The sequence below is a fragment of the Vulpes vulpes genome, chromosome 15, assembly GCF_048418805.1.
Source record: "Vulpes vulpes isolate BD-2025 chromosome 15, VulVul3, whole genome shotgun sequence".
Taxonomy (NCBI): Eukaryota; Metazoa; Chordata; class Mammalia; order Carnivora; family Canidae; genus Vulpes; species Vulpes vulpes.
Window position 1 is genome coordinate 72728711 of NC_132794.1, and position 27504 is coordinate 72756214.

General features: G+C 51.6%; 1 protein-coding gene and 1 long non-coding RNA gene across 2 annotated transcripts in view; both read left to right on the forward strand.

Moving 5' to 3' along the window:
• NOX5 (NADPH oxidase 5) overlaps window positions 1-9647 on the forward strand; it is a 36159-nt gene extending 26512 nt beyond the window's left edge. The window contains exons 16-17 of the mRNA XM_026014178.2: window positions 4116-4282; window positions 5268-9647. Coding sequence (XP_025869963.2) covers window positions 4116-4282; window positions 5268-5399 — 299 coding nt within the window. The 3' untranslated portion in view covers window positions 5400-9647. The remainder of the gene's footprint in view (window positions 1-4115; window positions 4283-5267) is intronic.
• Window positions 9648-26568: 16921 nt separating this feature from the next.
• The window catches only part of LOC140595812 (uncharacterized), a 34402-nt gene continuing 33466 nt past the window's right edge, over window positions 26569-27504 (forward strand). Inside the window, exon 1 of the long non-coding RNA XR_011997699.1 lies at window positions 26569-26687. This is a non-coding gene — a long non-coding RNA (uncharacterized lncRNA). The remainder of the gene's footprint in view (window positions 26688-27504) is intronic.

Consider the following 27504-nt stretch of genomic DNA (forward strand, 5'->3'; position numbering starts at 1 on the left):
AAATTCTTTTCCCGTTTGGTCCCTTCTTTTACACTTTTATCAAAAATGAATGTTTGGGGGCACCCGGGTGGCTCAGTGGTTGAGCATCTGCCTTTGGCTCAGGGCATGTTCCAGGGGTCCAGGATAGGGTCCCGTATTGGGCTCCCTGCATGGAGCCTGCTTCTCCCTCTGCCTGTGTTTCTGCCTCTGTGTGTGTGTGTGTGTGTCTCTCATGAATAAATAAATGAAATCTTTTTTTTTTTTTAATGAACATTTTGGGCAGCCTGGGGTGGCTCAGCGGTTTAGCGCCTGCCTTCGGCTCAGGGCGTGATCCTGGAGACCCGGGATCGAGTCCCACGTCGGACTCCCTGCACGGAGCCTGCTTCTCCCTCTGCCTGTGTTTCTGCCTCTCTCTTTCTCTGTGTCTCTCATGAATAAATAAATAAAATCTTTAAAAAATATTAAAAAATAAAAATAAATAAAAATGAATGTTTTGAATGTCCTCCTCCAGCCCCACAGTCTCTCCCTCCCACCCCTAAGGGTTGCTGCTTACATCCTGTGCTAAGCCAAGGCTGAATCTGTATGATAGCATGGTTCTCTGGGTTCCATCTCAGTCTTTACAGGACATCTTTATGGAACACTGAGGTTTTATTTTATTTTATTTTATTTGAGATTTTATTTTATTTATTCATGAGAAACACAGAGAGGAGAGAGAGAGGCAGAGGGAGAAGCAGGTTCCACTCAGGGAGTCTGATGCAGGACTCGATCCCGGGTCTCCAGGATCATACCCTGGGCCGAAGGCAGGCCCTAAACCCCTGAGCCCCCCGGGCTGCCCATCAACACTGAGGTTTTATACTGTGTTTTAAAGTTAATCTGTTAGAATCATTGTTTTGTTTTACTTATGGAATAAGTAATATGAGGAGGAATATTTTTAGATATATTTCTAACTTTAGAGAATTGGTGTTTTTTTTTTAAATACTTGTTGAGTTCAATGGAATCAGATCTTATTTGGCTGTTTAATTATCCTACGGCTGCCATGAGTGAGTTTAAATTCCTATGATAAATAGTTTCTAAGTTCAAGTAATCAAACACAGTTTTGTGTAAGAAACATTCAAACAGGCATAGTTTATTATAACAAACATTCAGAGCCCTAAAGCACGAGTCAATAGTATTTGACACAGAATTGGTAAACTTTAGAATGTTGCAATAAAGCTCCTTGCCCTTTCTTATAAATAACAATTATAGCAAATATTTATAGAACCTCCACTTTGTTCTAAATGCTTTTATGTATATTAATTCACTAGAAACTCAATTTTATGATGACAAGCTTGGGGGGGAAGTTTAGATTTCATTTAAGTTTCCTGGTTACTGGTTTATAAATATTTGCAATTTGCTTCTTCCTAATCTGTATAAACAAAGGGTAACAGTGAACCCTGTGCTTTGCATTCTCAAAACCACTTGAGTCAACAACTTTATTACCTCAAATTTCTTCCAAGGTTTTTCATTAACTGCAACAGAAGCTCATGACTTCTGATTTCAACTTTAATTATTTACCAAAGTTTGAGTTCAAGAATTCGTGGTTTATTGCTTTTAATTTCTACAGCTTAAGCTTCGAACATTCTGTTTGCGCTTGAATCTTTATTCCATCCCATAATAGCTATCGAAACTTGGGGACATTATCTAACTGCTTTGCTTCGATTTCCTCACGTGAAAAATATGTATGTAACTAGTACCCACCTCATAGGGTTGTCATGGGTATTCAATGAGATCATCTGTGCACACACAAAACGGTGGCTGGAGCTTAATAGCTGCTCAGTAAATTTAGCAGCATCAGTAGTAATAGTAATAGTAGCAGTAGTAGCAATAGTAGTAACGATGGTAGCAGTAGCAGTAGTGTCAACAGTAGCTATAGAAGCAATAGTAGCAGTGGCAGTAGTAGCAATAGTCATAATAGCAGTTGTAGCAATAGTAGCAGCAGTAGTGATAGTAGCACTAACAGTAATAGTAGCATTAACAGTAGGAACAGTAGTAGGAACAGTAGTAACAGTAACAGTAATGCTAACAGTAGTAGTAGCAGTAGTAGCAATAGTAGTAGCAACAGCAATAGTAACAGTAGCAGTAGTAGCAATAGTAGTAATAGCAGTAGTAGCATCTGCCTTTGGCTCAGGGTTCATATTCCAGGGGTCCATGATTCCAGTAGTAGCAATAATAGTGGCAATAGTAGTAGCAGCAGCAGTTGCAGTAATTTTTTTCCTTTTTTAAAAGGTTTTATTTATTTATTTATTCACGAGAAACACAGAGAGGAAAGAGAAAGAGGCAGAGGGAGAAGCAGGCACCATGCAGGGAGCCCAACGTGGGACTCCATCCCAGGTCTCCAGGATCAGGCCCTGGGCTGAAGGTGGCGCTAAACCACTGAGCCACCCGGGCTGCCCAGCAGTCATAGTATTTAATGACTATATAATGAATGACACAGTTAGTGGCCTGCCGTGCTCCAACTACTGGACATTTTATTTGTTTCTGTTTCTCCACTCTCATATATAAATCTGCAATTAATCTGTATGTGCACCTAGTTTATTTCCCTCCTTTGGATGATTTACTTCAGAGACTTTTCCAGAAATGGAATGAATGTCTCAAACGCTACAGATTTGGAGAGGGTGGAACCCAGCTCATTCTCCAGAGCTCCTCCTCTCCGCCCCACCATGGTGTCACTCTCCCCTCACCCCCTCTCTGAGGGATGGGGCCTCTGAGGAAGGCGAAAGAAGGGGGGGCCCTCTCAGGCAGGTGTCTCTATGGTACCTCTTGTTCCCTCCCAGCCACCCAGCCCTGCTCAAGTTAAGTGATATGTGAAATAAAAGGTGTTTTCTTCCTAGAGCCATTTGCATTTTAACAGTGACTGAGACCTTGAGCCACAGCAAAAGAGGGCTAATGGCAGCACAGGAGACAGTAGAGAGCCAGCTGGGATGGCCTGAACACTTTAGTCTTGGGAGAGGAGAAGGATGAAGCTTGTGGACCCCACGTCCCGGATCAGGCCCCATCATTTCCAGCTGGGATCGATGCGCAGGTGGAAGGTGGCACTTTGCCAGCCTTTTCCTGTCATGGCACACGTGGAAAATGGTAACATTTGTATGCCATGTCAGGGAAAACGGGGGAAGCTGCTTGAGCACAGAGGTGCCCAGCAGGGAGCTCCAATCACCCCGAGAGCCAAAGGGACCAATGCCTCAGCAAACCAAACCGATCCCGTTGCAGACACTGGGCTGTGGACACTCACCAGTATCCAGGCCTGTGTCCAGGCAGATCCAGGCCAATCTCTGTCCTGTCCCTCCTGTCCTCTGGCTCCCCTTCTGGGATGCTGTTCTCATCCTGCCACACCCTGCTCCAGTCCCCACTACCTGCCACCACTTGCCAGCTGGGCAGTCAAGGCCTTTCACATCGGGCCTCAATGTGTGTCCAGTCCCATCTCCCATCTCCTGTTGCTCCCGTGCAAGGATCCTGTGTTCCAGGCAGGCAGTCCCATCACGCCCTACAAACACCACGTCGGTTCCAGCCTCTCCTCCTTGGCTCCTCTGCTCCCCCTTCTCAGCATGCCCTCCTTTCACACACCCCACTCCAGCTTTGAATCCTGCCCCTCTCCCAAGACCGACCCCTGTCCCCACCCTCCCAGGAAACAGGTCCGTCTGCTCCAGCCCTTCCCTGTAGATCAGTAGCATTGGCCATCTGACCCGCTCATTCAACCTTTGACCTTTTAGTCTCGGTCACCTTTTCAGGCGCACATGGCCTGTGTGCCCAACCAGACTAAACAGACGCCATAAGATGTGAAAGGGTATGAGCTTCAGAGCCCAAAGACTGCTATGCTGCTAGAAGGGGATGCATTTCCCCTCCTAGTCCTGAGGTGGTTTTGGGGTGCACGTCAGACAGAGGTCACACAGTCACTGCCTACGCCTTGCACAGAGTAGACTCTGATCCAGCGGTGGGCCATCCTTCCTTTCTAAAGCATTGGTCACTTGGAGGTTGCAAAGAGCACAGTGGGCTCTGAGCACTCTTAGTCTCTCTCCAAGCTCTGGGGTAGGGGGCTGACATCCTGCCGTGTCCCCATTATAGGCGCGAACCCCTCAATGTCACCTTCTCCCACCACTCAGGCCCCTTCCTGGAGCTGCATATGTACATGACCTCTGCACTGGGCAAGAATGACATGAAGGCCATTGGCCTGCAGATGGCCCTCGACCTCCTGGCCAAGAAGGAGAAGAAGGACTCCATCACGGGCCTCCAGACACGCACCCAGCCTGGGCGGCCTGACTGGAACAAGGTAAAGGCCCGAGAAAGCCCCACGGCCTGGGGGACCAGCGGGGCTGAGAGCCTAAGGCAGTGGCTGGGGTAGTTAGGACCAAGCAGCTCAGGGCCAAGCATGAGACCAGCATCCCGGGTCCAGCCAGGATCACTGGCGCCATCACTATCTCACCTTGTTCCATCATTGGGCTCAGTTTCCCTCTGTTCAGAGAGAAAGTTAGCCAGTTGGACCTCCTAGGCTTCCCCCCGCCCTGATTCCCTATGAACCAGGGTCAGAAGGCCTGAGTAGACGGGGTCTTGGGGAAAGCATCAAGTCTTATCCTTCCCAGTACAAATGGAAAGATTGAAGCCCAAGGCACAAAAGTTGGTGGTCTTTCTATTTGATTTCTCAGATTGGCTTTTAAATCATTTCTCCCCCTGAATACTTACCAGTCAGGGTGCAGTTTGCGTGAGGAGCCAGAAGGTACTGCTTTTCAATCTGCTGGCGATAATCATGCCCAGGTGGTTAGGGGACAGGACACCACTGATGCCTGGGCACCAAAGAGGGATTTTAGCAATGGCCTCCTTAAGCAGAATTTGGGGTGGAAATGGGTCTTCACTGGCAAAAAAGCTGGACTTTAGGAAAGAGGCATTTCAGTGGAGGCAGGTGACCGGTGGACGACTAGCACGAGGTCTGGGCAGTTGGGGTTCAGCGTGCCCATGGGGCCCTGTGGCTGCCCTCCAACACTCCCCGTAGACGTGCTCTAGGAGTGGAGGGCCTGGGTCTTTCTGGTCCAGCCCCTTCCCGGGGTCTGGGTCAGGTCAAGCGTTGAGCACATGGCTCCTTAACGGATGGCGACGTGTTGGACCCTCCGCTCTGAAGCCAAGCCCTGGAGCTCCTGGTGGGGACAGAGGGCCATCACTGCCACCCCTCACGTCGTCAGCTCCAGGTGGGTGTGTCCCCGAGCAGCTCCGCAGCCTCACTGGCCCCCCTCTGCTCTCTCCTGACCCTGTGTGGGCCCCAGGTGTTCCAGAAAGTGGCTGCTGAAAACAAAGGCAAGGTGCAGGTCTTCTTCTGTGGCTCCCCAGCTCTGGCCAAGGTGCTCAAGGGCCACTGTGAGCAGTTCGGCTTCAAGTTCTTCCAAGAGAACTTCTAGCCTCATCTCTCCCAGTTCTCCCAAGCCCACGTTGCCGGCCAACTTGATCCTGTCGCCCCAGTGCCCCACAGAGGCCAGCCTCAGGAGCCACCTGGTCCTGCTCCACACACACAGCAGGAGCACCCAGGCCAGTGCACCTCCTTCAGGACCCTGGGGAAAGGCCGGTGGCCTGGGCCCTGTGCTGCTGTGCACTCTGGGGTTGCTGAGAAACTGAGTGGGGGGTGCTTCCCAGGCCACTGCTCCTCCGAAAAGTCCTCCGAGGGAGACTTCCCCTACAACAGTGGTCCCCCACCTGCCAAATCATTCGGGATTTTTTATCCCAACATTTTATTTTTTTTTTCCATGCATCCATGTATCTTGTCTTTCTGATGCATTTCCAAGCCCGCTTTGCCCGTCTGAGGAGCGTCCTTTACGTGCACACTCCTGGGTCCCGCTTGCAGCTATTCTGATTGTGAAGTTCTGGAGGTGAACCCCGGAAAATGTATTTTATTCAAAACCCATCCTCTTAGGAGGAGATGAGCAGTGTATTTCCCACCTCTCTCTCTGTCACCGTCTCCCTATCTGTGTCCCTTCCCACCCCGCATCGCTCCCCCTGTCTCTCTCTGCCTCTCCCCTGCCTGTGTGTGTCCCCTGGTGTCCCTTCCCGGCTCCACGTGTTGGTTTCTCCCTTGTCCCCATGCCCTGAGTCATCAGAGGAACAGGTAGGAGACAGTCTGTGGCTGCGTCCACCTGAGGGCGACACAGGAGAGCCATGCGCCTGGAAACCTCATTGCTTGAAGCTCAGCTGAGCCACACGGCTGTGGTGCAGCCCTGGAAACCTCTCCGCAACTGACTCTTCATCTGAGAAATGGCACTGGTGACATCACCCGGTCACAGTTGTCATGAGAGCAAAATGGGACGTCGGTGCTCAGGACATACATCTTCCATCCCCACATGGCTCTCTGTGTCTCTGCACCTCGTCCCTAGGCAGCCTTTGTCGCATCTGTCACTGTGTGCTGGAGTACCTGGCAGGGACAGCGAAAGCCCAAGTTCTCCTGTGAGACACTGTGTGGAGGGCAGGGGGCGTGGGGGCTGGCCTTGCTGCTCGGATTTGAGCTGGGGGGTCCCGCCTGCCCCACACTGCGAGCCCCTGGGAACCCCCAAGGTCCTGGGCAGCCTCCACTCTGCAGCCTGTCTTGCTAGTTAGTTATTTCTCTTGTGTGGGAGCCTAAACCACTCCACCCCAAACCCGCTTTGGGGAGGGGGAAGGGGGGCTTCGAATGCTGCACTTTCCCATAGAATCACAGATTGTGCCTTTCTTTTGTGTGGATTGGAAGGCCCAGAAGGGGAACAGGTAAAGGAATTGGGTGAGGAGGACACCCCTTATAAAGATCTGGGCATCCAAAGGGGGAGCTGGGACCCAGATGAGGGGGTGGTGTGCAGAGGGTGAGCGGAGAGGGCCGAGGGAGGCATCCTGTGGGGAAAGTTGTCTTCACAGAGCAGCAGCGAGAGGACGGGATGGTGGCAGAAGGAGTGGAAGGACACCCTGGGGGAGAGGGCACAGTGCTCCTTGAGGACAGAGGCAGTGGGAGAAAGGACATGGGGTGCAAGAAGCAGGAGGAGCAGGAGCACGAGTACGAGAGGAGGAGGGGCCCAGCTGGCAGCCCCACAGGGAAGCACTGGGTGCAGAGGGCGGGGAGGAGGAGACCCAGGCCCCCCTGAGCCCCTCCTTGCTGGGAGCCTGCACACCTGGGAGACCTGGTGCCGGGGGCCTTCCACCAGGACCAGGTGCAGTTTCCAGCAAGCCCGGAGTGGGCGCACAACTCACACGGAGGAGTCAGAGGAGTCGTGTTATCAGCCTGAGGTCACACGGTCTTGCAACCCATTGCTCTGCTGGGTTGGTTCTTCCCCCTTCATCAGACCTGCGAAGGCTTGGGGGCAAACTGTCACCACCTGTAGCATAGAAGTCAACAGGGTGTCTTGACTCAGGGCTGGGCCATGTGCTGGGAATGTACCAAAGTCATTTGGAAAGTTGGCAGAGCAGAGTCTGTTTAGCATAGGACTTCCCTCTGTGTCTGTCTGTCTGTCTGTGTTCATCTGGAGTTTTATATCACACAGAGGGTGAGAGGAGGGGGAGGAACTGGGACATAGATCTAAAATCCACCGGGGGCCACACGTTGGACATCTGGCCACCCGAGTCCTGAGGCTTTCTCTCCAGACATACTGCAGGTACCCACTGGAGGGCGCTGCAGAATCAGAGATCTTGGAGGTTTTGTCTGTGGGGAAGGAGCCGGGTCCCTGAGTGGCAGTGAATCCAAGGCAGGCCCGAGGACACTGTGCCCCACCCCGAAGCTCCGGCTCCAGGAGCACCTCCACCCCGGACCTGGGCTGATGTGTGAAGTCAAGAGGATTCACGTTCCAGATCAGAGTTCCTGGAACCGCCAGCCCCTAGCACCAGCACACAAATGCGCACACAGACCCTCTCCCTACCCCCCCCCCCCCCCACACACACACACACATACCTCTCCCTCCCTGGGCTTCCCATTTTTCCATCTGTAAGTAAGGACAGGATAGGCCTGCTGGGGGAGAGTGTGCAGGTCCAGGCTCCGCCCTGGGGCTCAGCTACCTACCTCTCATCGTAGGTGGCAGGATCGAATATGTGGTCTGTCCATCTGGATGTTGCCTGGATGTGCAGATGGAGGCTGTCCTGCCATCAACCAGAAAGAAATGCATCCGAATGTCTGGCTGACCTTCCTCCGTAGACATATGGGCGTCTAAGAGGGTTCAGGCTATCACACACACACACAGGGAACAGAGGGAACACAAGCCAATTACAGGTAAGGGGTGGGTTATGTGGGCGTGAGCTCCCCACGGTCAGGCCTGCGGCCCCAGCATCTAGCACAGAGGGAGGGGCGCTAGGCCTACCCCACGTGGCGTGGCGTGTGGGCTCCCACAAAGGGAGCAAAGGGCTTACTTAATTGGAATTATCCTTGGGAAGGAAGGGTCCTCTGCATAGAACTGTCATTTGGAATCTGGGATGCCAAAGCGCAAACTCTGAGCCCACTGAACCAATGGCCTCGCCGGGCTCCACGAGGCTGCTGTGCCCTGTGGTCAGCTCCCACAGAGCCAGCAGGGGCTGGCGAAGCGATGAGACAGGCCCACCTGGATGAACCAGAGGCACAAGTGCAGTCTATTACACTGAGAGCCAATAGGCATGGACGGGAGGGGAGGGTGACACAGGTCATATTGACAAGTGTCAGCAGTCTTGCAGACAGAGTCAAGATGAGGGAGGGATCAGAGATACCAGCCAAGGGCAGCCAAGGTGGCTCAGCGGTTTGGTGCCGCCTTTGGCCCAGGACATGACCCTGGAGACCTGGGATCGAGTCCCACATCAGGCTCCCTGCATGGAGCCTGCCTCTCCCTCTGCCTGTGTCTCTGCCTCTCTCTCTCTCTGTGTCTCTCATGAATAAATAAATAAAATCTTAAAAATTAAAAAAAAAAAAAAGAGAGAGAGAGAGATACCAGCCAAGACTGGCCCTGGGCAAACATCTTGGAGGTGAGTAGGGGGACTTTGCCCTCTGAAGACAGAGCACTGGGTCCCACATTTGCCTGTGTCCCAGTCAGCTGTGTGACCTTGGGTATGCCCCGTGACCTCTCTGAGCAGTTGCTTCCTCATTTATAAAATGAACAGATTAAGGATGAGTATTTTAAAATGCTAGTATATGCATATTCCTTTCTTAAAAGATATGCAAAAAAATAGATGTTTTTCATCTGTTTGCTTTGGGAGTGGGAATGGAGGGACAAGAAGGAAAGGATTTTGTTTGGGGGTTGTTTTTATTTTTTTTTACGTTTTATCTTCTAATCCTCCATAAAGTCTGAAGTTTTTATGATAGCTGTAGGTTTTATAGGTTTTTTTTTTTTTTTTTTTTTAAAAAGAATGCTGAGTAAAAGAAAAAAGAAACAACTTCATGTAACCCAAAAGAAACTGCTTATGTGTATGGAGCAGGGGATAAATCGGTAGAAATGCGTTGGAAGACAGGAGACACACCAAACATCCACAGTGGTCAATGGTGGAGGGGGTAGGAGGACCTTCATGCTTTCCTCTTTCCTATCTTATGTATTCACGTATTATACACATAACGTTTCACATTATGGTATAGAAATTTTACACCACGCTCTTCAGGAATTGCTTGTTTGCTTTTTAAACTATGCCCTTAGGTTCAGGCCTAATATCGTTTCTTTTTCAAGAATAAACAAAATGGAAAGGTTGTCTGAAGTGTCATTAAGATCCTGAATGGGGATCCCTGGGTGGCTCAGCAGTTTGGCACCTGCCTTCAGCCCAGGGCGTGCTCCTGGGGTCCTGGGATCGAGTCCCGCGTCGGGCTCCCTGCATGGAGCCTGCTTCTCCCTCTGCCTGTGTCTCTGCCTCTCTCTGTGTGTGTCTCTCATGAATGCATAAATAAAATCTTAAAAAAAAAAAAAAGATCCTGAATAATGACTGGCTCCCAGATGAAAGTGTGTGGGACAGGGCTGGGCAGTGGGATCGGCCCCTCCAGCTGGGGGCGCTCTGGGACCTGTTCTGCAAAGGGATGTTGGGACAAGCCAGGATTCAGTGTGCCAACCTGTGGGCCCCAGGGGGCTACGGAGTAAAACACAGGGCCCCTTCCAGGCCTGAGGCTGGTCCGCAAAGGAGACTGCAGAGGCCTTGGGCACTCGGGAGAAGCTGCCTGCTGGGGGGGGGGGGGTCCAGGGACAGCACAGCCACTGGGGGCGTGGGTGGGGGACACTGTTCCTGCTAAACAAGCACTCAGAGTAACCAGCCTTCCTGACAGATTGATGCATCTTTTTATGATCTGTCTTTACAATATGATGACTCTCTCCTTTTAAAAATAAGATTCATTCAGACAAGACATTTATTTTATGGGGAAAGCCATCCCAGTGGGGAAAAAAATCCTCAAGCTGAATGGCAGAGATGGCTGGAAGGAGACTTCACTCTCCGGGCAGCTTCCAGCCTCCCAACCTTGGCCACGTGGCAGTGGCCCCAAAAGGACTCCCCTATCCTGCCCGCGGACCATCTTGGGCAATGGGGCCACCTTGAATCATCTCCACTGTGTGGAGTGTAGCCTGGTGGAGAAAGCAAAATAAAAAAAAATAGGTAGTGAGTTTCTGTGTGGCAGGGGAGAAAAGGGCACATTTTTTGTAAAAAAAAAAAAAAAAAAAAAAAAAAGTTCTAGATGTGGTAGGATAGTTTACATATATAGATTAAGCTTGCCTTTAAATGCCCCTGAGAGCCGTCGAGAAAAATGGATTATTTGTCTCTGTGTCTCTGTGTCTCTGTGATTGGAATAGTGCTACCACCTAGCAGGCGCTCGGCTGTGTGTCATCAATGTTTCTCTCACCACGGTCCCTGTTTCAGCTGGTGGCACCAGGAGGTAGCATCGACTCTTCTGTCTCCCCCACTCTCGGGCCCCAGCAGGTCACCAGGCCCCGTCACATGACATTCCCCGTGTTTCTCACATCCATTCCCTCTCCCCTTGGCCCTGCCCAGGTTCAGTCTTTCAATCGCCTTTTGCCTGGACCCTGGCAGCAGCCTCCTGGCTGGTCTCCCTGCCTCCAGCCTCTCCCAGCCATCCCCCCCCCCCCACACACACACACACTGTTGCGGATCTAATCACACAACTTCCTGTTGTGTAACTGTCCCTTTGCAGTCATCCGAGCCCTGAGACTGGCACACGGGCCTCCCCGATAAGCTAAGGACTCAGTTAAGATCTGCAACCACCACGTTATTACCCGCCCTTCCTGACCTCTTGTGTCTTGCCCATGCCCATCTCCCTCTCCAGGTAACAGAGCTCCCCCCAGAGCACCTTCAAAGCCTTGGCCTCTGCAGCGCCTGACGGATGGAGCACCCTTTCCCATCTTCAGATCAAGGTTTCAGAACATTTCATCACCTTGATGAAATCCTTGATGACCAACTTGTCACAGAATAAACAGCCTCCTTCGTATGATGGCACAGGACCTGCCTCCACTAGGGATCTTCCTCAGGTACTTACCTACTAGCCTGGGAGTCCCTTGAGGATAGGAACAGAGTCTGTCTGTCTGTCTGTCTGTGTTTCTGGCCCCTGACATGTAACAGGCAGTCAGTGAAGTCGTTGGTAAGCTAACGGGACCCCCTTGAACCCCCATCTCTCCTTCCTTTCCTTATCCTCTTTGCTGCTCCCCCTCGAGGGTGGGAAAACCCTAACATCCCTGCAGGCAGACAGGACCTTTCAGGTGAGTTAAGCAGGCAGCTGCCTTCAAGGCGGGACTTTAGGGCTCCTGGAAAGGCTCCTGCCTCCCTCACCTCCCCTGCCTCCCACACTGGCTTCTCTCCCATGAGTGCAGGTCAGGTGTAATAGAGACATCCCAGTGACAGGGGTGCTTATGGACTCCAGCCCTCTCTGTGAGACGTGGAGGTGGGGCTTGTGGTCCCTTGCACCTGAGACACTTCCTCCTCCTCTTCCCTTCTTCCTGTAACTCAAAAGAGATGAATGACTTAGAAAGAGCAAATGAATCAGAAATAGGGAGAGAGAAAAAAGAGTAATTTTGCCAAGTTATTATTCAAAGGAGCTCTCCGGGACTCAGAGCGAGAGCAGCCCCATCCATCACTCCACAGAGCTGCGCGGCCGGTGGGGGAAGTGGCCGGGCTGTCCGTAGATGGCTCTGCGTGAGGGAGCAGGTGCATGAGTGGGCAGCCAGGCCGGGAGCCCGCGGCCCTTTGCCAGCCATCGCAGGGGGAGGGAGGCCAGAGGGACACCGAATGGGGTCAGCCAGCCCTAAGGCCCGGGACAAAGTCCATTGACCTGCTTTTTCTCGGCAGGCCAGAGCCCTGCAGGCTATGCTCTGGGCCGGGGCCAACTGGGGGGCGGGGAGCACCCCTCAGGCCAGAGAGGAGAGAGAGGTGGTGGGGCAAGCCTCTGGCCTGGAGCCTGCTCCCCTCAGCTGCTCCCTCTAGGCCTTTGCTACCCTGGGGGGTGCCAGGGAGTGGAGGGGCAGCCCCTACCTCCTCCCACCAGAAGGAGAGCCTAAGCCACCCTCATCCCTGCACCCCAAGGCTGAGCCTAGTGAACGCTCCTTGAGCGGGCGAATGAATGAATGAATGAGTGAGAGAATTATGACAGCACATTGCTTCCTTCTCTTTGTGATTCTTATTACTTTGCCATAATCTTTACACAAAAGTTATCCCTTGGGATCCCTGGGTGGCGCAGCGGTTTGGCGCCTGCCTTTGGCCCAGGGCGCGATCCTGGAGACCCGGGATTGAATCCCACGTTGGGCTCCCGGTGCGTGGAGCCTGCTTCTCCCTCTGCCTGTGTCTCTGCCTCTCTCTGTGTGTGTGTGACTGTCATAAATAAATTAAAAAATTTTTTTAAAAATTAAAAAAAAACCAAAAAACAAAAGTTATCCCTTGCTTATTAAATTATAATTATAGGGATCCCTGGGTGGCGCAGCGGTTTGGCGCCTGCCTTTGGCCCAGGGCGCGATCCTGGAGACCCGGGATCGAATCCCACATCGGGCTCCCGGTGCATGGAGCCTGCTTCTCCCTCTGCCTGTGTCTCTGCCTCTCTCTCTCTCTCTCTGACTATCATAAATAAATAAAAATTTTAAAAAATTATAATTATAATCTTGACTTGGGGGCAAAACCGCTGCACCAGGGGGCCTTGAGCGATCCGCAGGGATGAGCAGAGGGCAGGAGGGAGGCGCAGAGCCTCTTGAAGGGCAGGAGGGCCTCGGTCCATTTCCTGGGTCCCACCATACCATCACCTGGGAGGCTGTGGACCCCCTGGGGTTCCACATTAGGGCGCATTTCCGTGCCCTGAAGGAGACAAGTCTGTGGAATCCCTACCATTCTGGGCACTGGAGTTCTACAGTGGACAGGAGGGTCGAGGTGTCTGCCCTCGGTTCCCTCATCTGTGAAATGGGGACGAAATCATCCTGGTGCCTATTAGATAGGACCACGGTTAGGATTAAATGAGTTAATGTGTGGGAGGTGCTTAAAACAGTGCTGGGCATGTAGTACATTCCAATAAATGGTTATTTCTGTCCTCGTCGGTTTGGACTGCTGAAACAAAATAGCACAGACTGGGTGGCTTATACACAACACAATTTATTTCTCCCACTTCTGGAGGCTGGGGGTTCAGGAACGATCAGGGTGCCGGAGTGGTGGGGTTCTGGTGAGGACCCTCCCAGTTGCCCCACTGCCATCAGGAGACACCTGTTGTCCCTTGTCTTTAGATCCTTGATGACCAACCAGATTTGGAAGCCTAAGAAACCCCCTCCCATCCCAGGGAGGACCACCCGGCTCCCGGGGGTCAGCAAACACCACCACGCCACCCCACCTGCGGGCCCTCACACCCCGGCAAGCCCTGGCCAGGCCGCATGGATCCTGCGGCAGCAGACGGCGCCCCTCCCTGTGTCCTGTCCCCAACCCACCAAGCCTGGGCTGCAGGAGGCAGAAGGAGATCAAATCATAGCTCCTCCAGCTCATTAGCGCTGCCTTGTGAATTCCGGGAATAATGTATGTTCTTTCCTCCCCTGATTGCTTCTGAAATCTCCTGCCTGTTTATCAAATCTGAGCCACACTTCCAAGCCTCTGCTCTTGGGCTCTGCACTCCCCTTCTCCAAAGGGGAAAACAGCAAAATTTTCCTGGGGGTTTCGATTCAAGGTTGAGGATAGGAAGGCCAGTTTCAAATAACCTGGCCCCATGGCCCCAGAGGGTGCAGGGAGATGGGGTGGGGCTTTCGGGGGTCGGAGAGTCTCAAAAAGAACTTGGTCCCCCAGGGATGCTGGGTGACTCAGTGGTTGAGCGTCTGCCTTTGGCTCAGAGCTTGAGCCCAGGGTCCCGGGATCGAGTCCCACATCAGGCTACCTGCTTCTCCCTCTGCCTGTGTCTCTGCCTCTCTCTCCGTGTCTCTCATGAATAAATAAAATCTAAAAAAAAATTAAAAAGAACCTGGTCCCTCACTCAGGCTGGACGGAGGCTAATCTCCCAGGGAGTGGAGCTGCTGCTCGTGCCCTACTTCCCCAATAAAACCCTATGGAATCAGCTGAGGCTTACTAGTCCGGTTTTTCAAAATCACTCATTCATTCACTCATTCATTCACTTCGCATGCATTTGCTGGATGCCTGCCTTGTGCCAGGAATAGTGCCAGGCGATAAGAACAGGGAGCGTGGTGCATACAAGGAAGCAGATGTCCCAGAGAGCCTCATAAGGTGCTGTGATGGCCGAAGGAGGAAGGAACCAAGGTCAGGGTAGCGTGAGATGCCCCCTGGCCTTGGTCTTGAACATGGAGTAGGAAACAGGGGCGGACATTCGTGGGTACAAGTCGGAGCATGTGTGTGGGCTCAGCGCTATGACTGGCTCTGGGGTGAGTGGGGGGAGACAGAAGGGTCAAGGTGGGGCAAGCCTGGGGGCGGGTAGCAGGGGAGGAGTGCAGGGTGGAGCTGAGCCCTGAGAAGCCACTCCAAGATTTAAAGCAAGGGCATGCATGACAGGGTCATGAAAGATCAGTGTCCACATTTATAAATGAAATGGAGGCTGGAGAGCAAATGCAGGGAGACCCAAGGGGGAAAGAGGACCGGGACCCAGGCAGAGGCGGGGGTTGGATTGGGGAGCAGTGAAGAGGCAATGAAGGGGTGAGGGGTGAGGGCAAAGCCTTCTCCACACCAATACCATCCAAGCCGAGACACACAACCCACTCAAACCAGCCCTAGTGAAAGGAAGGTTGGAGGTTAGGATGGAACCACCCCAGGAGAGGATGGACCCAAGTCAGGAGTGAGGATGCCCTTCCCTTCTCAAAGCCCTGAGGTGGCCTCAGGTCCCTCTGCTCCCTGCTGGCTTCCTCTACTTACAGGACCCAGCATCCAGCCCCAAATGGTATCAAGACCCCTTCGCAGAAAGCCTGGAGGGCTCAGGGATTGAGTCTGCCCTCGGGTCAGGGGGTGATCCGGGGATGGGATCCAGTCCCGTATGGGGCTCCCCGCAGGGACCCTGCTTCTCCCTCTGCCTGTGTCTCTGCCTCTTTCTCTGTCTCATGAATAAATAAATAAAATCCTAAAAAAAAAAAATGACCCCTCACTGAGGGGCCATAGTCTCTGTGTCCCTTACTTCAGATTCTCCAGAGACAGTATCTGAGTGCCTGGGCTCGCCTCGGTGCCCCCAGGTGGGGACTGGCTGCCTCGGGTGGGGGCCCTTGTCTGGCCATCAGCCATGGTTGGGGTGGGGAGGGGCCTGGACGTCCTAAGACTCCCCCTACAGCATCTGTGAGCAGGACGTGTTCTCCAGGAGAGGTGTGGACAGGAGGCGGTGAGGGTGCCTCGTGCAATGATCGCCTCTACTCGTACCTCGATGCCCTGTGCACTCAGATCCCACCAAAGCCTCTCATTCTCTCATGGCAGAGGCTAGTGAGTGTGTGTGTGTGTGTGTGTGTGTGTGCGCGCACACACACGTGTGATCTCCAGCTGGTCTCAACGTTCCCTGAGGCTCCTGGAACCTTTCATCCCTCTCATATGTCCCTATAGAGCACTTGGAAAAGAGCTTAGTAAACAGCAGCAAACAAAGAAAGCCTTTTTGCTTGATCTTGGGTTGTATCTAAGACCATTTTTAAACTGTTTCTCCCTACTTGAGATCCGCAATGGTACATTTGCCCATCGAGTGTTTCCCTGTGTGGCGTCCGCCAACCCCACCCATCAACAGTGAGGGCACAAGACAACCTGACCCCAACGTTCTTCCCCCTTTTCCTTTGCAAATAGAACCTGACTTTGTTCTGGACAACCCCAGGTGATAAATAATGACCAGACTAGCTAGTCAAGCAAATTCTGAGGTAGGCACACACCGCCACCAGGTCCCCCCCACCCCCACCCCAGGTTGATGGTAAGCGAGAATCTGCTGGGGATTCCTCCGGGAAGGCTTTTGTTCTTTTGCCACCTCCGTGTCCTGCTTCCTGACTTGACTGAGTGGGATTCCTGGACACCCTGAGCCATTCGTTGACCATGAGACGGAAGCCAATCCATGGGGTGATGAGAAGAGAAAGGCCCTGCCCTCGCCTGTGCTGCTTCTTGCTCCAGGACAGGAAGTCCACGTGTCTTTGCTCTCACCCCGCAGCCCCTAGAACAGTGCCGGGGGGCGGGGGCAGCTCTCGGTAGTTCTCTGTGGATCCAAGGAATGACTGTCTTGACCCCGTAGGGCAACGTTCGTTGGGCGATGTGTTTCTTACAACTGAACAGATTCCTAACCGGTTCACACTCCATACCTATAGAAATCCATAATGGTCTAGGCTAAAATTATAAATGGAGTAAGGATGAGTGGACTCACCATTTCAGGTGCCTACCTAACATTTGAAAAGAGGGCAGCCTGGTGGCTCAGTGGTTTAGCACTGCCTTCGGCCCAGGGCATGATCCCCGTGTCCGGGGATCGAGTCCCACGTCGGGCTCCCTGCATGGAGCCTGCTTCTCCCTCTGCCGGTGTCTCTGCCTCTGTGTGTGTGTGTGTGTGTGTGTGTGTGTGTGTGTGTGTCTTTCATGAATAAATAAATAAAATCTTTTTAAAAATAAATAAATAAAATTTGAAAAGAGATGCTGCGAGAAGCCACTGGGTCCCCTGACCCTCTCAGCCTTTCGATGATTAGAACAGGGGCCACAGGCCCCTCACCCTACAACTTACACCTGCACCCCTCCTTGCTCCTCAAGGGAAGGGCAGGACCACTCATTGTCTTCTGAACTAATGATTTTGGGTGCTAGCCATCGCCTTCTGGCCCTGACTCCAGGAGCTGAGGGGGCACATGTGACCCGATCTTCCCAGGTAGGAGAGGTCAAAACCCCACCAAATATGGGAGGAGGGAGAGGACTGGAAGGGAGCCTTTAAGATCTTTTCCTGCCATGGCTCCAGCCTCCAATTAGCCCTGAAGTGAGCCATTAACCTACTAATTACCAACCAATTAGCTCCAGTGGCTGGTGCTTCCACAGCTAAGTCTTCCTCCTCCTCCTCAGCTACAGGAGGGGCCCCAGCAGCCTCACTTCTCACCCCTCACAAACTGTCCTGGGGGGGACCTGCGCATCCCCTGAGCTTCCCCTGTGGGTGCTGAACATGGACAACTCAGCAGCGAAGGGACACGGCCATTCACGTTATATTTTTATCAAATGGGATGGAGAAAGGAAAGCTCATGAAATAACCAGCTTTTCTGCAGGCCTAGAACCTAACTTGGCAAGATCTCCGTTAGCCTCGCTAGTTTTATATCCAGCTAATACCAGACTTCAAGTTTCTCAGCTCCGGCTCCACATGCTCCTAATGGTCTTGCCATGCTGCTGTACGTCTTACCCATGGTTCTCTGAAATGTCACCTAATGTCATCTGCTCTTCTCTTCAAAATCCAGCTCAAAACTCCTTTTCCCTAGGAAGTATTCCTGCTTCGCCTTTCCAACCTCATCATCAATAGTCTGTGCCCCATGCTTCTAAGCACGCACTTGAGCGTGGATTAATAAATGTCTCAAATCTTCATGCTTGCCCGCTTGCAACCTCCTTGCCCAATCTAAGCTCCCAAGGGTAGTGCCTGCAAATCTCTCATAATGAGCATCCGTGGTTTGGTGCACAGTGAGGACTTGAAAATCCCGCTGTTTCAATGATCTATTGCTGTATAATATACACAATTTAATGGCTCAAGACAACCATTTTGATTGTCTCTTGAGATGGGAGGGTGATTGCATCCCCCAGACAAATCTTCCATTGCACATGGTATGGGTGGGGGCCGCAGCCACGGGAGGGCTGGACCAGGCAAGAGGGCCAGGAGAGATCATGCCCATGGCTGGTGCCTTACAGGTGTGGCTGGAAGGCTGGGTTCAGGGGGACATGGAGACAGTTGCATTTCTCTCTCTCCACCCTCCCCGTATATTCTTAGGGTTTCTCTTTTTCCATGTGTTCTCTTGATACAGTCTCCCCAGCACAAAGAGACCAAATTTCTTACATATTGGCTCAAGGTCCCCCAAAGCACAAAATTGTTAGTTTCCAGGGCTACTCAAGGCCCAGAACTGTCTCAGTGTCCACCACATTGTATTGGTTAAAGCAAGCCACAGACCGGCCCAGATGGGACACCGAAGGAGGGCCAATTCCTAGAGCAGGACTGTAGGGACAACTGGTTGACCAGGGGATATCTTTGATACCCACCACCCCCTGAATGCCCACTAGCTTTTTATAGAGGCTGGATCTCCTTTTCTAAAGTGCTGAGATTTCTTCTAAGACTCATCCACCCCACACACATTGTTTCCATCAAGACACACACACACACACACACATGCACCCTGACACCCTGCCACCCCAACCGGTAAAAAGAATCAAATCCCTAAGATGGTGAAGCACATTACATGAGTTATGAAGGAGAGATTAAACACCAGCCTTTTTTAGCTGCCTATTTATAAGGTGTCTTAAATATATTATCTCGTTCGATCCTGATTGCCGTCCCCATTTCAGAGAGGAAGAAACAGGCCAAGCAGCCTGCTCACAGTGGTGAGCTGGGTCTGCTAACCCCCAGACACTGCCATCATACCAAAAGGAATGATTAGACAATGAGGTAATGTTTCTAGTCTGAACAAATGAGGCCCCGAAAGGAGAAATTGCCCAAGGATCCTGATGCCCACCCCCTTACCCTGTAGAAGAGAACAGATGCCAAAGAAAGCACGGGCCTGGCACAGAGCAGGTGTCAGTAAATGCGGGTCCTTACCTCTCCTCCCCAGACCTGATTTCTTCTTTAGTTCATCAGGAACTAAACAGGAGCACAACACATGCTGCACGACGGGCATATATGTGGCCGTGACCGTCCCCGTCTGATGGGGCGGAAAGCTGGAGGGCGAGCTGGAAGGGCCCTGTGCCCTCCACCTCATCCTCCCCCACTCACGTTACCCAGCAGTCATTTGCACTCTGAGCAAACCATTCCTGGAAAGCGGAGGAGAGCGACAGATTGATGCACTGACCGTGTAGGGCCAAGTGATTTATTTTTAATGTGACTAAACACGACACACACCTGCCTGTGGAAATGTAATCGCATTGAATCATTGGGGACTCAGGTGGCCATTTGGGCCAGGACAAGACAGAGAGGGAACAGGATAGAGAAGACAGGGGACACGACATAGGAGGGGAAGGAAGAGGGTGAGAGGAAGTCTGGGCCAGCTCCCCCCGCCAAAATTATGATTTTGACAGTGGCAGTGAAGCACCTCCGAGTGGGCCAAGTGCCCCCACTTAGCTTCATCGGTACCTGAAATCTCAGTTAGATCTGCATGTGGTCTAGGCAAGCACAGTCTGTCGCCCACCAAAGTGTGCATGTGACGGGAGCAGTGCATAAAGCGACACCAATCAATTTTACTTTAGTGAGAGAGAATTTAGAAGATCGTTTATAAAAGCAGGTGTTTTGTTTTTGGTTTTGGTTTTTTTCTGGGATGATGGGTGTTAAAGTCTATGGGAGTCACTGGAGAGGAAAGGGGGTGGCGGTGGTTCTGGAGACTTTCTTTTATGGCTTAATTATCACAGCTGCCTGGACTGAGGCTCTGCGGTGCCCAGGTGCTGTGGGCGCAATCCAATCCACATGCAACTTCAGTCTTTGCACTGGGCCTGGGAGTTGTTCCCACTCTCCAGGTGAGGGATCTGCAGCCCAGCCTGGCCTGTTGTCCCTCTCAGCCCTCCAAAGGTAAGCTCCAGACACAGCAGCTTCTCATGGATTGCCAGTGGCACACAGCAGGCACACAGCATGGACGTGTCAACAGAGTCAAGTAGCAGAGATGGGACATGAATGCAGGGAATCACACTCCATCCCTCTCTTATACGAAGGTCTAAGCTGGTAGGAAGTCCTGGGAAGAGGGGTGGCTCTGTGAGGTGATCCAGGGACAGGTTCTTTCCACGTATCACCCCACGATCTCCCTGGGGAAGGAAGGAAGTAGGCCAACAGCTTCCTTTAAGGGCATGACCCAGTTTGACATGATGCCTCTTATTGGCCAATACTTATCGAACTGTCCCCACATAGCAGCAAGGGATGCTGGGAAATACAGTCCTGAGCCAAGCCAGCTCAAATGGAGGAGGTCTGGGGCTAAGGGGAGAAAGACAGATGATGGATATTAGGAGGTGGCTAACAGTTTCTGGCACAAACAGGAATTATCAAAATTAAAAGTGCATATATACCACTTGATCCAGTAATCCCAGTCCTAGAAATCTGTTCTTGGGATACACTCATATAAATCCACAAAGATTATGTATAGGGGCAGTACTGATGGTTTTAAAATATGTTCACAAATCCTGTGCACTCCTCCCTTCAAAAGTGCTAGACTTAGTGACTCATTTCTGATGAAGAGACTGTGGCCCAAGTGACAACGTGTGACTTGTGAGCTTAGGTTGCAAGAGGCATTCGGTGCTCCCACCTTGTTCCCTGTTATATAATTATTTCTGGGGGAAGCAGCCACCATGTTGTAAGAACACTCAACGTTGGGGAGAAACTGAGGCTCGCCACCACCAGCCAACAGCCATCTGCCCCCCCTGCAAGTGACTGTACCCTCCAGCCCTACTCAAAACCCAGTGACAAAAAAAAAAAAAAAAAAAAGTGACTGCAACCTCCTGAAAAATGCTGAGCCAGAAGCCACCCAGCTGAGCAGCTTTCAGATTCCTGGCCAGCAAAAACTTGTGAGTGATAATAAATATTTATTATGGGTTTAAGCCACCGAGTTTTGGGGTAATGTGCTAGGCAGCGATAGATAACTAGTATAATAATCGTCACTTCCTTGTTTGTGATAGCAAAATAAAAATTAGAAACACCAGAAATGTCCATAGAGAGAGGTGGAAAAACCATTAGGACTCCGCAGATTGGAACGCGCAGCTGTTAGGATGAGATAGGGCTCCAAGTAGACCGGTGTGTTCTGGGATCGACAGCTCCCCTGGACACATTATATGAAAATGGCAATTTGTACAACACTATGGCATGGCCCCAGTTCTATAAAAATACCCCAAAAAAGGATATGTACACACAGGCATATACACAACGGAGCCGTATTTGTGTATGTTCAGACGAGTGTATTCACATGTGTGTAAATGCAGGAGCTTCCCTGAGGGTCGGCGATGGAATGGTGCAGACCAAACTCTGGCTGGGGTTCCAGCTGGGAGGAGGGAAAGGGGTTTGAGGGGTGGGGAGCGGGGCTGGAGATGATGCAATATGACATTGAGATTTTGCTGTGTGATCTCAATCGTGTACGGTTTCAACATCTTCCATGAAAATGTGTTTACGTACTCCCTGTGTGACGGAACAAGGAAAATCATGACAAGAGAGAGAGGGGGGCAGGCAGAGAGAGGGGCAGGCAGAGGGGCCTACAGAAGGCAGCAGACAAGAGGGAGAAGCATTTCACAGCTCACTGGGTACTCACTATAGGCATCTGGTCAAAAAAAAAAAAAACAAAACCATGGAAGCCTCTCCATGACCATGACCTTGGCCTCTCCATGACCAGGGCCTTGGCCCTGCTGCCAGCAAGGAGGGGTACTCAGGAGGAAGAGGATTCTAACTATCTGACTTGATCCCTCCTTTTCCCTGAAGCCCGCACTCCCCTTGTGGGTGCAGGGCTGGGGAGGGTGTCTACGCCCAAGGGGCAGGGCATGAGAAGAGCGGCTGAGGGACATCAGGGGAGAAGGGACGAGGGGGATGCAATGGGGAGCCTGGAGCAGGGTGGGGTGTGGGTGTTCTCGCTCCCCAGGGTGCTCTGTTCTGCTTGCCCTGCGGGAGCAGTGGCCACCAAGGAGTCCCCGGGCTCCTGAAGTCCGCGAAGATCCTGCATAAAGGCCCACGGAAGAATCAATCGAGGCCTTGAGACTGGAGGAGGGGGCACAGAGAGGCCCCAGAGTTTGCACCCCTACGAGGTTGTAGCTGGAGTGGCGGGGCAGACAATCTGCTCTAGCTCTAGGATCTGGCCTCTTGGTCACCACCCTTGTCCCCACCCTGCTGAGGCATCTGCAGGAGAAGGGGATGCAGAGACGGCTCTGGACCTGGAGTGGGACAGGGGATTGCAGACCTGAGACAAACCCCGTGTTCCCTCTCTGCCTCCTGCCCTGCAGCTGGGTCCCCCCCTCCCCCCAATCCGGGCAGCCTCACTGATTCCACTTCCCTACACACCAGAGATGAAACAAAGAGAAAGCTAACCTCTTACTTACCACCGCTTCCCTGCCTAAACCCTCCAATAGCTCCTCTTGGCCTTCAGGAGCTGACAATCAGAGCCCCATAAAGCCCCCTAGAGGCCCTAAACGTTAACAAAGCCTCTGGAAGCCACCACCTCCACTCCATCTCTAACTGAAAGCTGAAAGCCATACGCAAAGGACACTTTACAAAGAGCTGATTTTCCCCCATCAAATGATTTCCTGGGCAACCACACGTTTAGCCCCTTGCCTTGCAGCGCACTAGCTTGAGCACCAGCTGACCCCGCAGTGGTGCCAGGCCTGCTGGGGTCTCCACCACCTCTCCCTACCTTGCCTCCGCTCTGGCCCCAGCACCAGTCCCACCAGCCAGGTTCCAGTTCCTCTGAGGCTCAGCTTGCTCCCGCCCCCAGGCCTTTCCAGAGAAGTTCCCAGGGCCTGGCAGGTGCACCGGCCCTCTCCACCTAGCTAACCTGTCCTAGGCCTTCCCAGCGAGCTCTCACTCCCAGCACCCTCACCCCATTTCCCCCGCCCCAGCTTTCCTGCCAGTCTGCATTGGGGGCCTCAGGCTTTCTCAATCACAGGACTTACCGCACTGCAGGGCCATGTCTGGTCTGCACCTGTGCATCCCTTCCCCTTGCCCCGCCCCCCCAACAATTCATATGTTGAAGGCATAACCATGTGGCCCTATTAGGAATAAGGAGGCAAATAAGGTAAAATGAGGCCATAGGTTGGGGTCCTGATCCAGTAAGGCTGGTGTCCTTATAAGGTGAGACACCGCAGAGCTTTCTCTCTCTAACCTGCACCAAGCAAAGGCCATACGAGAACAGGGTGAGAAGGTGGCCATTGTGTGCCCAAATAAATACATCAATATTGGAAATTAGCCACTTGTACATAGCAAAATAAATAGTGCCCAATAAAAATGCACAATTCATTCTGGCCTATGCAATTAATTAATCATTCCTTCACATTATTCAGCTTGTCAACATTTATTGAACTCCCCCTATGCACCAGACAGGTAACACTCAATACAAGTTAGCTTCCTTCACGCTAAAATGGACGTGGTGTCCACCCAACTTTGCTGGAACCCTAAAGGAAGCCAATTATCCTGCCCTTTCCCTCGGTGTCTGATTGAACTCGGCGTGCCCGTCATAGCCATAGGAATATCACTAACAGGCGATGCCAGCAGGATTAGATCTGCGAAGTGTTTAAAGTTTAGCAAGAAAGCTTTCTGCAAATGTCAACACTACCGCTTGTTCCCTGCAAACCAGCATTCTAATCAGCAGGGCTGCCGTTTCCAGCTCATTGAGCAATGACATAAAAAAGTCCTGACACGATCAGTTCTCTGGAAGAAAACACCAGAAGGCGGAGGGAGGGAGTAACAATCAGAACAGCCTACTACGTGCTCGGGGCAGTACTTTCTGCTTTAGTGATGGGCATCCCCAATTCTTCCAACAGCACAGGTGGATGGAGAAACAGAGGCTCTCAGGGATCACCCAGCTCCAACACGGCCACTTGGGGGGCTGCCCTTCAATTTTATGTCAAAGTGGGAGTGACTGCAGAGGCGAGTCATAGGAAAAGAATAGCTAGGCTCCTCTCGCCTGGACGTCCCAGAACCCCAGTCTTGTCCTCTCCCTCTTCAATTCCCCTCACAGGCCAGGAGTAGGGATGTAATGATTTTGGAAATTTTGAGCTGAAAAAGGAAATAATTTTTTTTCTTTGCTTTTCTGTTCTGTTTTTGTTTTTTTGTTTTTTTTAAGAGAGAAACGTTAGGATGTTTGCCTAGTGGGTTCCTGGCATAGCACCTGATAGACTTGATGGGATTTCAAAATGAAGTTACTAATGGAAATGATACACTGGGGACTTTCCAAAGAAATTGCTAATGAAGAGCAGCCTGTGCTCAGTGACTGGGAGCGTTCTCCAGGTAGTCACAGCTGTGCACAGAAGGTCTTGGGGCCTGGCGGGGCTGAAATGTTATAGTAGGGGTCACCGCTCAGATTTGGCTCTGTACAGGAAGCAGAGCCAAAAAAAACCCTTTTTTTTTTTTTATAAAAGTATAAAAGCAGATGCAAAAACATGATAGTCCAGTTGGCCACCAGTGTGTCCTTGGGTGTAGATCTGAAGACATTTAGTCTTGGACAGGCGGGCAGCTGGGTGGAAGGGCCTGATGCGAGCCTCCTGGCCAGCATGGGCAGCAGACAGCCCAGAGGCAGCAAGTTCCTGATTTCTGATCTCCAGCCATCCCTGAAGCCAAGGGCTTGCGCAGCCTGCTAGCATTACCAGGTGAGCTTGTATATAAATCCAAAACTCGGGACTCACCTGAATAGATTAAATCACAATATTTAGCAGAGGAACCTGGGTGTCATATACTTGAGAGCTCTGCACGTGATTCTATCATGTGGCCAAAGTTCAAAACCTCTGATCCAGCCTAGGCCTCCAGCGATCACAAGAAGCAACTGGAGCATTCCTTCAACTGATTTCGCCAGGTCTCTCCCCTGGAGGTCTCAGATCAGTGGGCCTGGCAATGGGCCCATGAATCTGTTTTTAATGAGCTTCCTGGTGCTTGTTATGATCAGATAAGTCTGGGGACCCCCCAAATGTAGCAAAACGCTATACTTTCCTATTATCATCATCATAACCACCACTTCTGACATGTTATATATTTGTATTTGTGCGTATGTTACTGTCTCACAGTCATCACTAGATTGTGAGCTGGGGGCCGGCGGGAGGTGGGGGTGGGGGGAGACGTGGTCTTACTTGCTGTGGTGTCATCAGTTTGGAACAAAACGCAGGCAAAAAAAAAAAAAAAAGAAAGAAAGAAAGAAAGAAAGAAAAGAAAAGAAAAAAAACGCAGGCAAATCATCATGGGGCCTCCGTGGATGTTTGTTGAATGAATGAATATATTCTTCTGCACTTTGTCACTTTTACCGTGTAAACCAACTGAAGGATCGGATGGAAACACTGAAAGAAAATAGAAAATATATATTTTTCACTTTGATTTCACTTTCCTGTATAGACCTGAAGTTCTGCTGTTAGAAACACAAAGATGTATTTTACATGGAACTTGATTTTTTGATTTTCTTCATTCCGTCAAGTTTGGGTATTTGGAGATCCAAAGACCCCAAGAAAACCAGAAATGTTTAGGAGGAAAAAAACAAAACAAAACAAAACAAAACTTTTTGAAGTTTTCAAGAGGAAATCCCCTATCCCTACCCCATTTTTTTTTTTAATCTGAAATTTCTAGCTCATTGTAGAATTTATTTACTGTATCCCTGCTGTTTCCCAGTAAGTCTCACTGGGGATTCAATGAAAAATCACACACAGGACAGCCCCCAAAGATATCCCAGTTAGTGAGAAGCTAGCCGTGGAACTAGACAGTTATAGTACAGAGTGATAACATGTGTCATCAAATCTAAGATGCCTTCTGTTGTAAGATGTGCTGTTAATTCACGGTCCTCCAGGAAAAATGCTGTGGATGAAACTGGGACATGCTGTGGATGGTGAGCCCTATTCTAATTTCAGATGTGCGCATGTAGAGGGGGAAATGTACCTTTTCGAAGTGGTAAAATGTGTAAGTGTTGAGGGGTCCATTCAGACCCAAAGGGCGTTGGACAGAATCAGGGGTGGGGGTGGAGAGAAAGAAGAATGAGGGTGCGGGAAGGAGAGAGAGTATGAGGCAGAGAGGCAGGGGGAGCAGCCCCTGTGCGGAGGGCTGGCCTGTGGCTGGGCTTTGGGTGCCCCCCTCCCACCCCGAGCTGCGGGCTGTGAGGTGTGGCTGGGGAGGGCAGCACGGATCAGGTCACAACTGCCGCATAGGTGGGTGACCTTAGCCTCGGGTTACACATGGAGCACCCCCTGTCGGACCTCAGAACTGCCCTGTTGGGGAACACATTCTATGGTCGCCCCTACTACCAGGCCATCTGGAGATGTGCACTTGCTATTTATGCTCTCGGCAAGGAGAGCCATGCAGGGGTTGGTTGGTTGGTTGGTTTTTTAAAGATTTATTTATTTAGTCATGAGAGACACACAGAGAGAGGCAGAGACACAGGCAGAGGGAGAAGCAGGCTCCATGCAGGGAGCCCGACATGGGACTCGATACCCGGACACCGGGATCACGCCCTGGGCCAAAGGTAGGCGCTCAACCGCTGAGCCACCCGGGTGCCCCTGTTCTCTTAATTTTCTGGGTAGATTGTTCATCTGCTCCCTGGCAATGTTTCTTGGTGTGTCTTCTTTGCCTGCTTTGTGTTTTTCCCCCCACCACCCCCACCTCCACCAACCCCCCCCTTTTTTTTTAAGATTTTATTTATTTATTCATGACAGAGAGAGAGAGAGAGAGGCAGAGACAGGCAGAGGGAGAAGCAGGCTCCATGCAGGGAGCCTGACGTGGGACTCGATCCCGGGTCTCCAGGATCACACCCTGGGTTGAAGGTGGCGTTAAACCGCTGGGCCACTGGGGCTGCCCCCCCCCCCCCCACCAACCCTTTTTTTCTTGTCATTGCTTTGTATAAATTACTCATCCTTGGAGCAGGTGGGTTATTTTGCTCTTGCATGACAGCAGCCACAGGGGGCTTCCAGGAGGGCTGCATTCTCCTTATGACCCAGGGTCAATATAAGAGCACTTAGCCTTGGATTCTCTTTACCAATGATGAGGCTCTTCCCGGTTCAAAGTCTCTCCTGCTCCTCAGTGTTGCCACGGAGACGGACTGTGTCCTACAATAAGTCCTGGTCCCGCAGAACCCCTGCCACCAGCGTGCGCACCTGCTTCCTGCTGTTGCACATGAGGCCTCTCCCTTGCTCCTCCACTTGTGCCCCTTACCGTCCCTAAGACTCCACAGCCCGGTGCCCCCCCCCCCCCATGCCACTCCCTCCTGCGAGCACCTCTGCTGAAGATCCACTGTTTGGGGTCAACCCTGCCACCCATTTGTGTTTTAGGTTTTACTTTTTTAG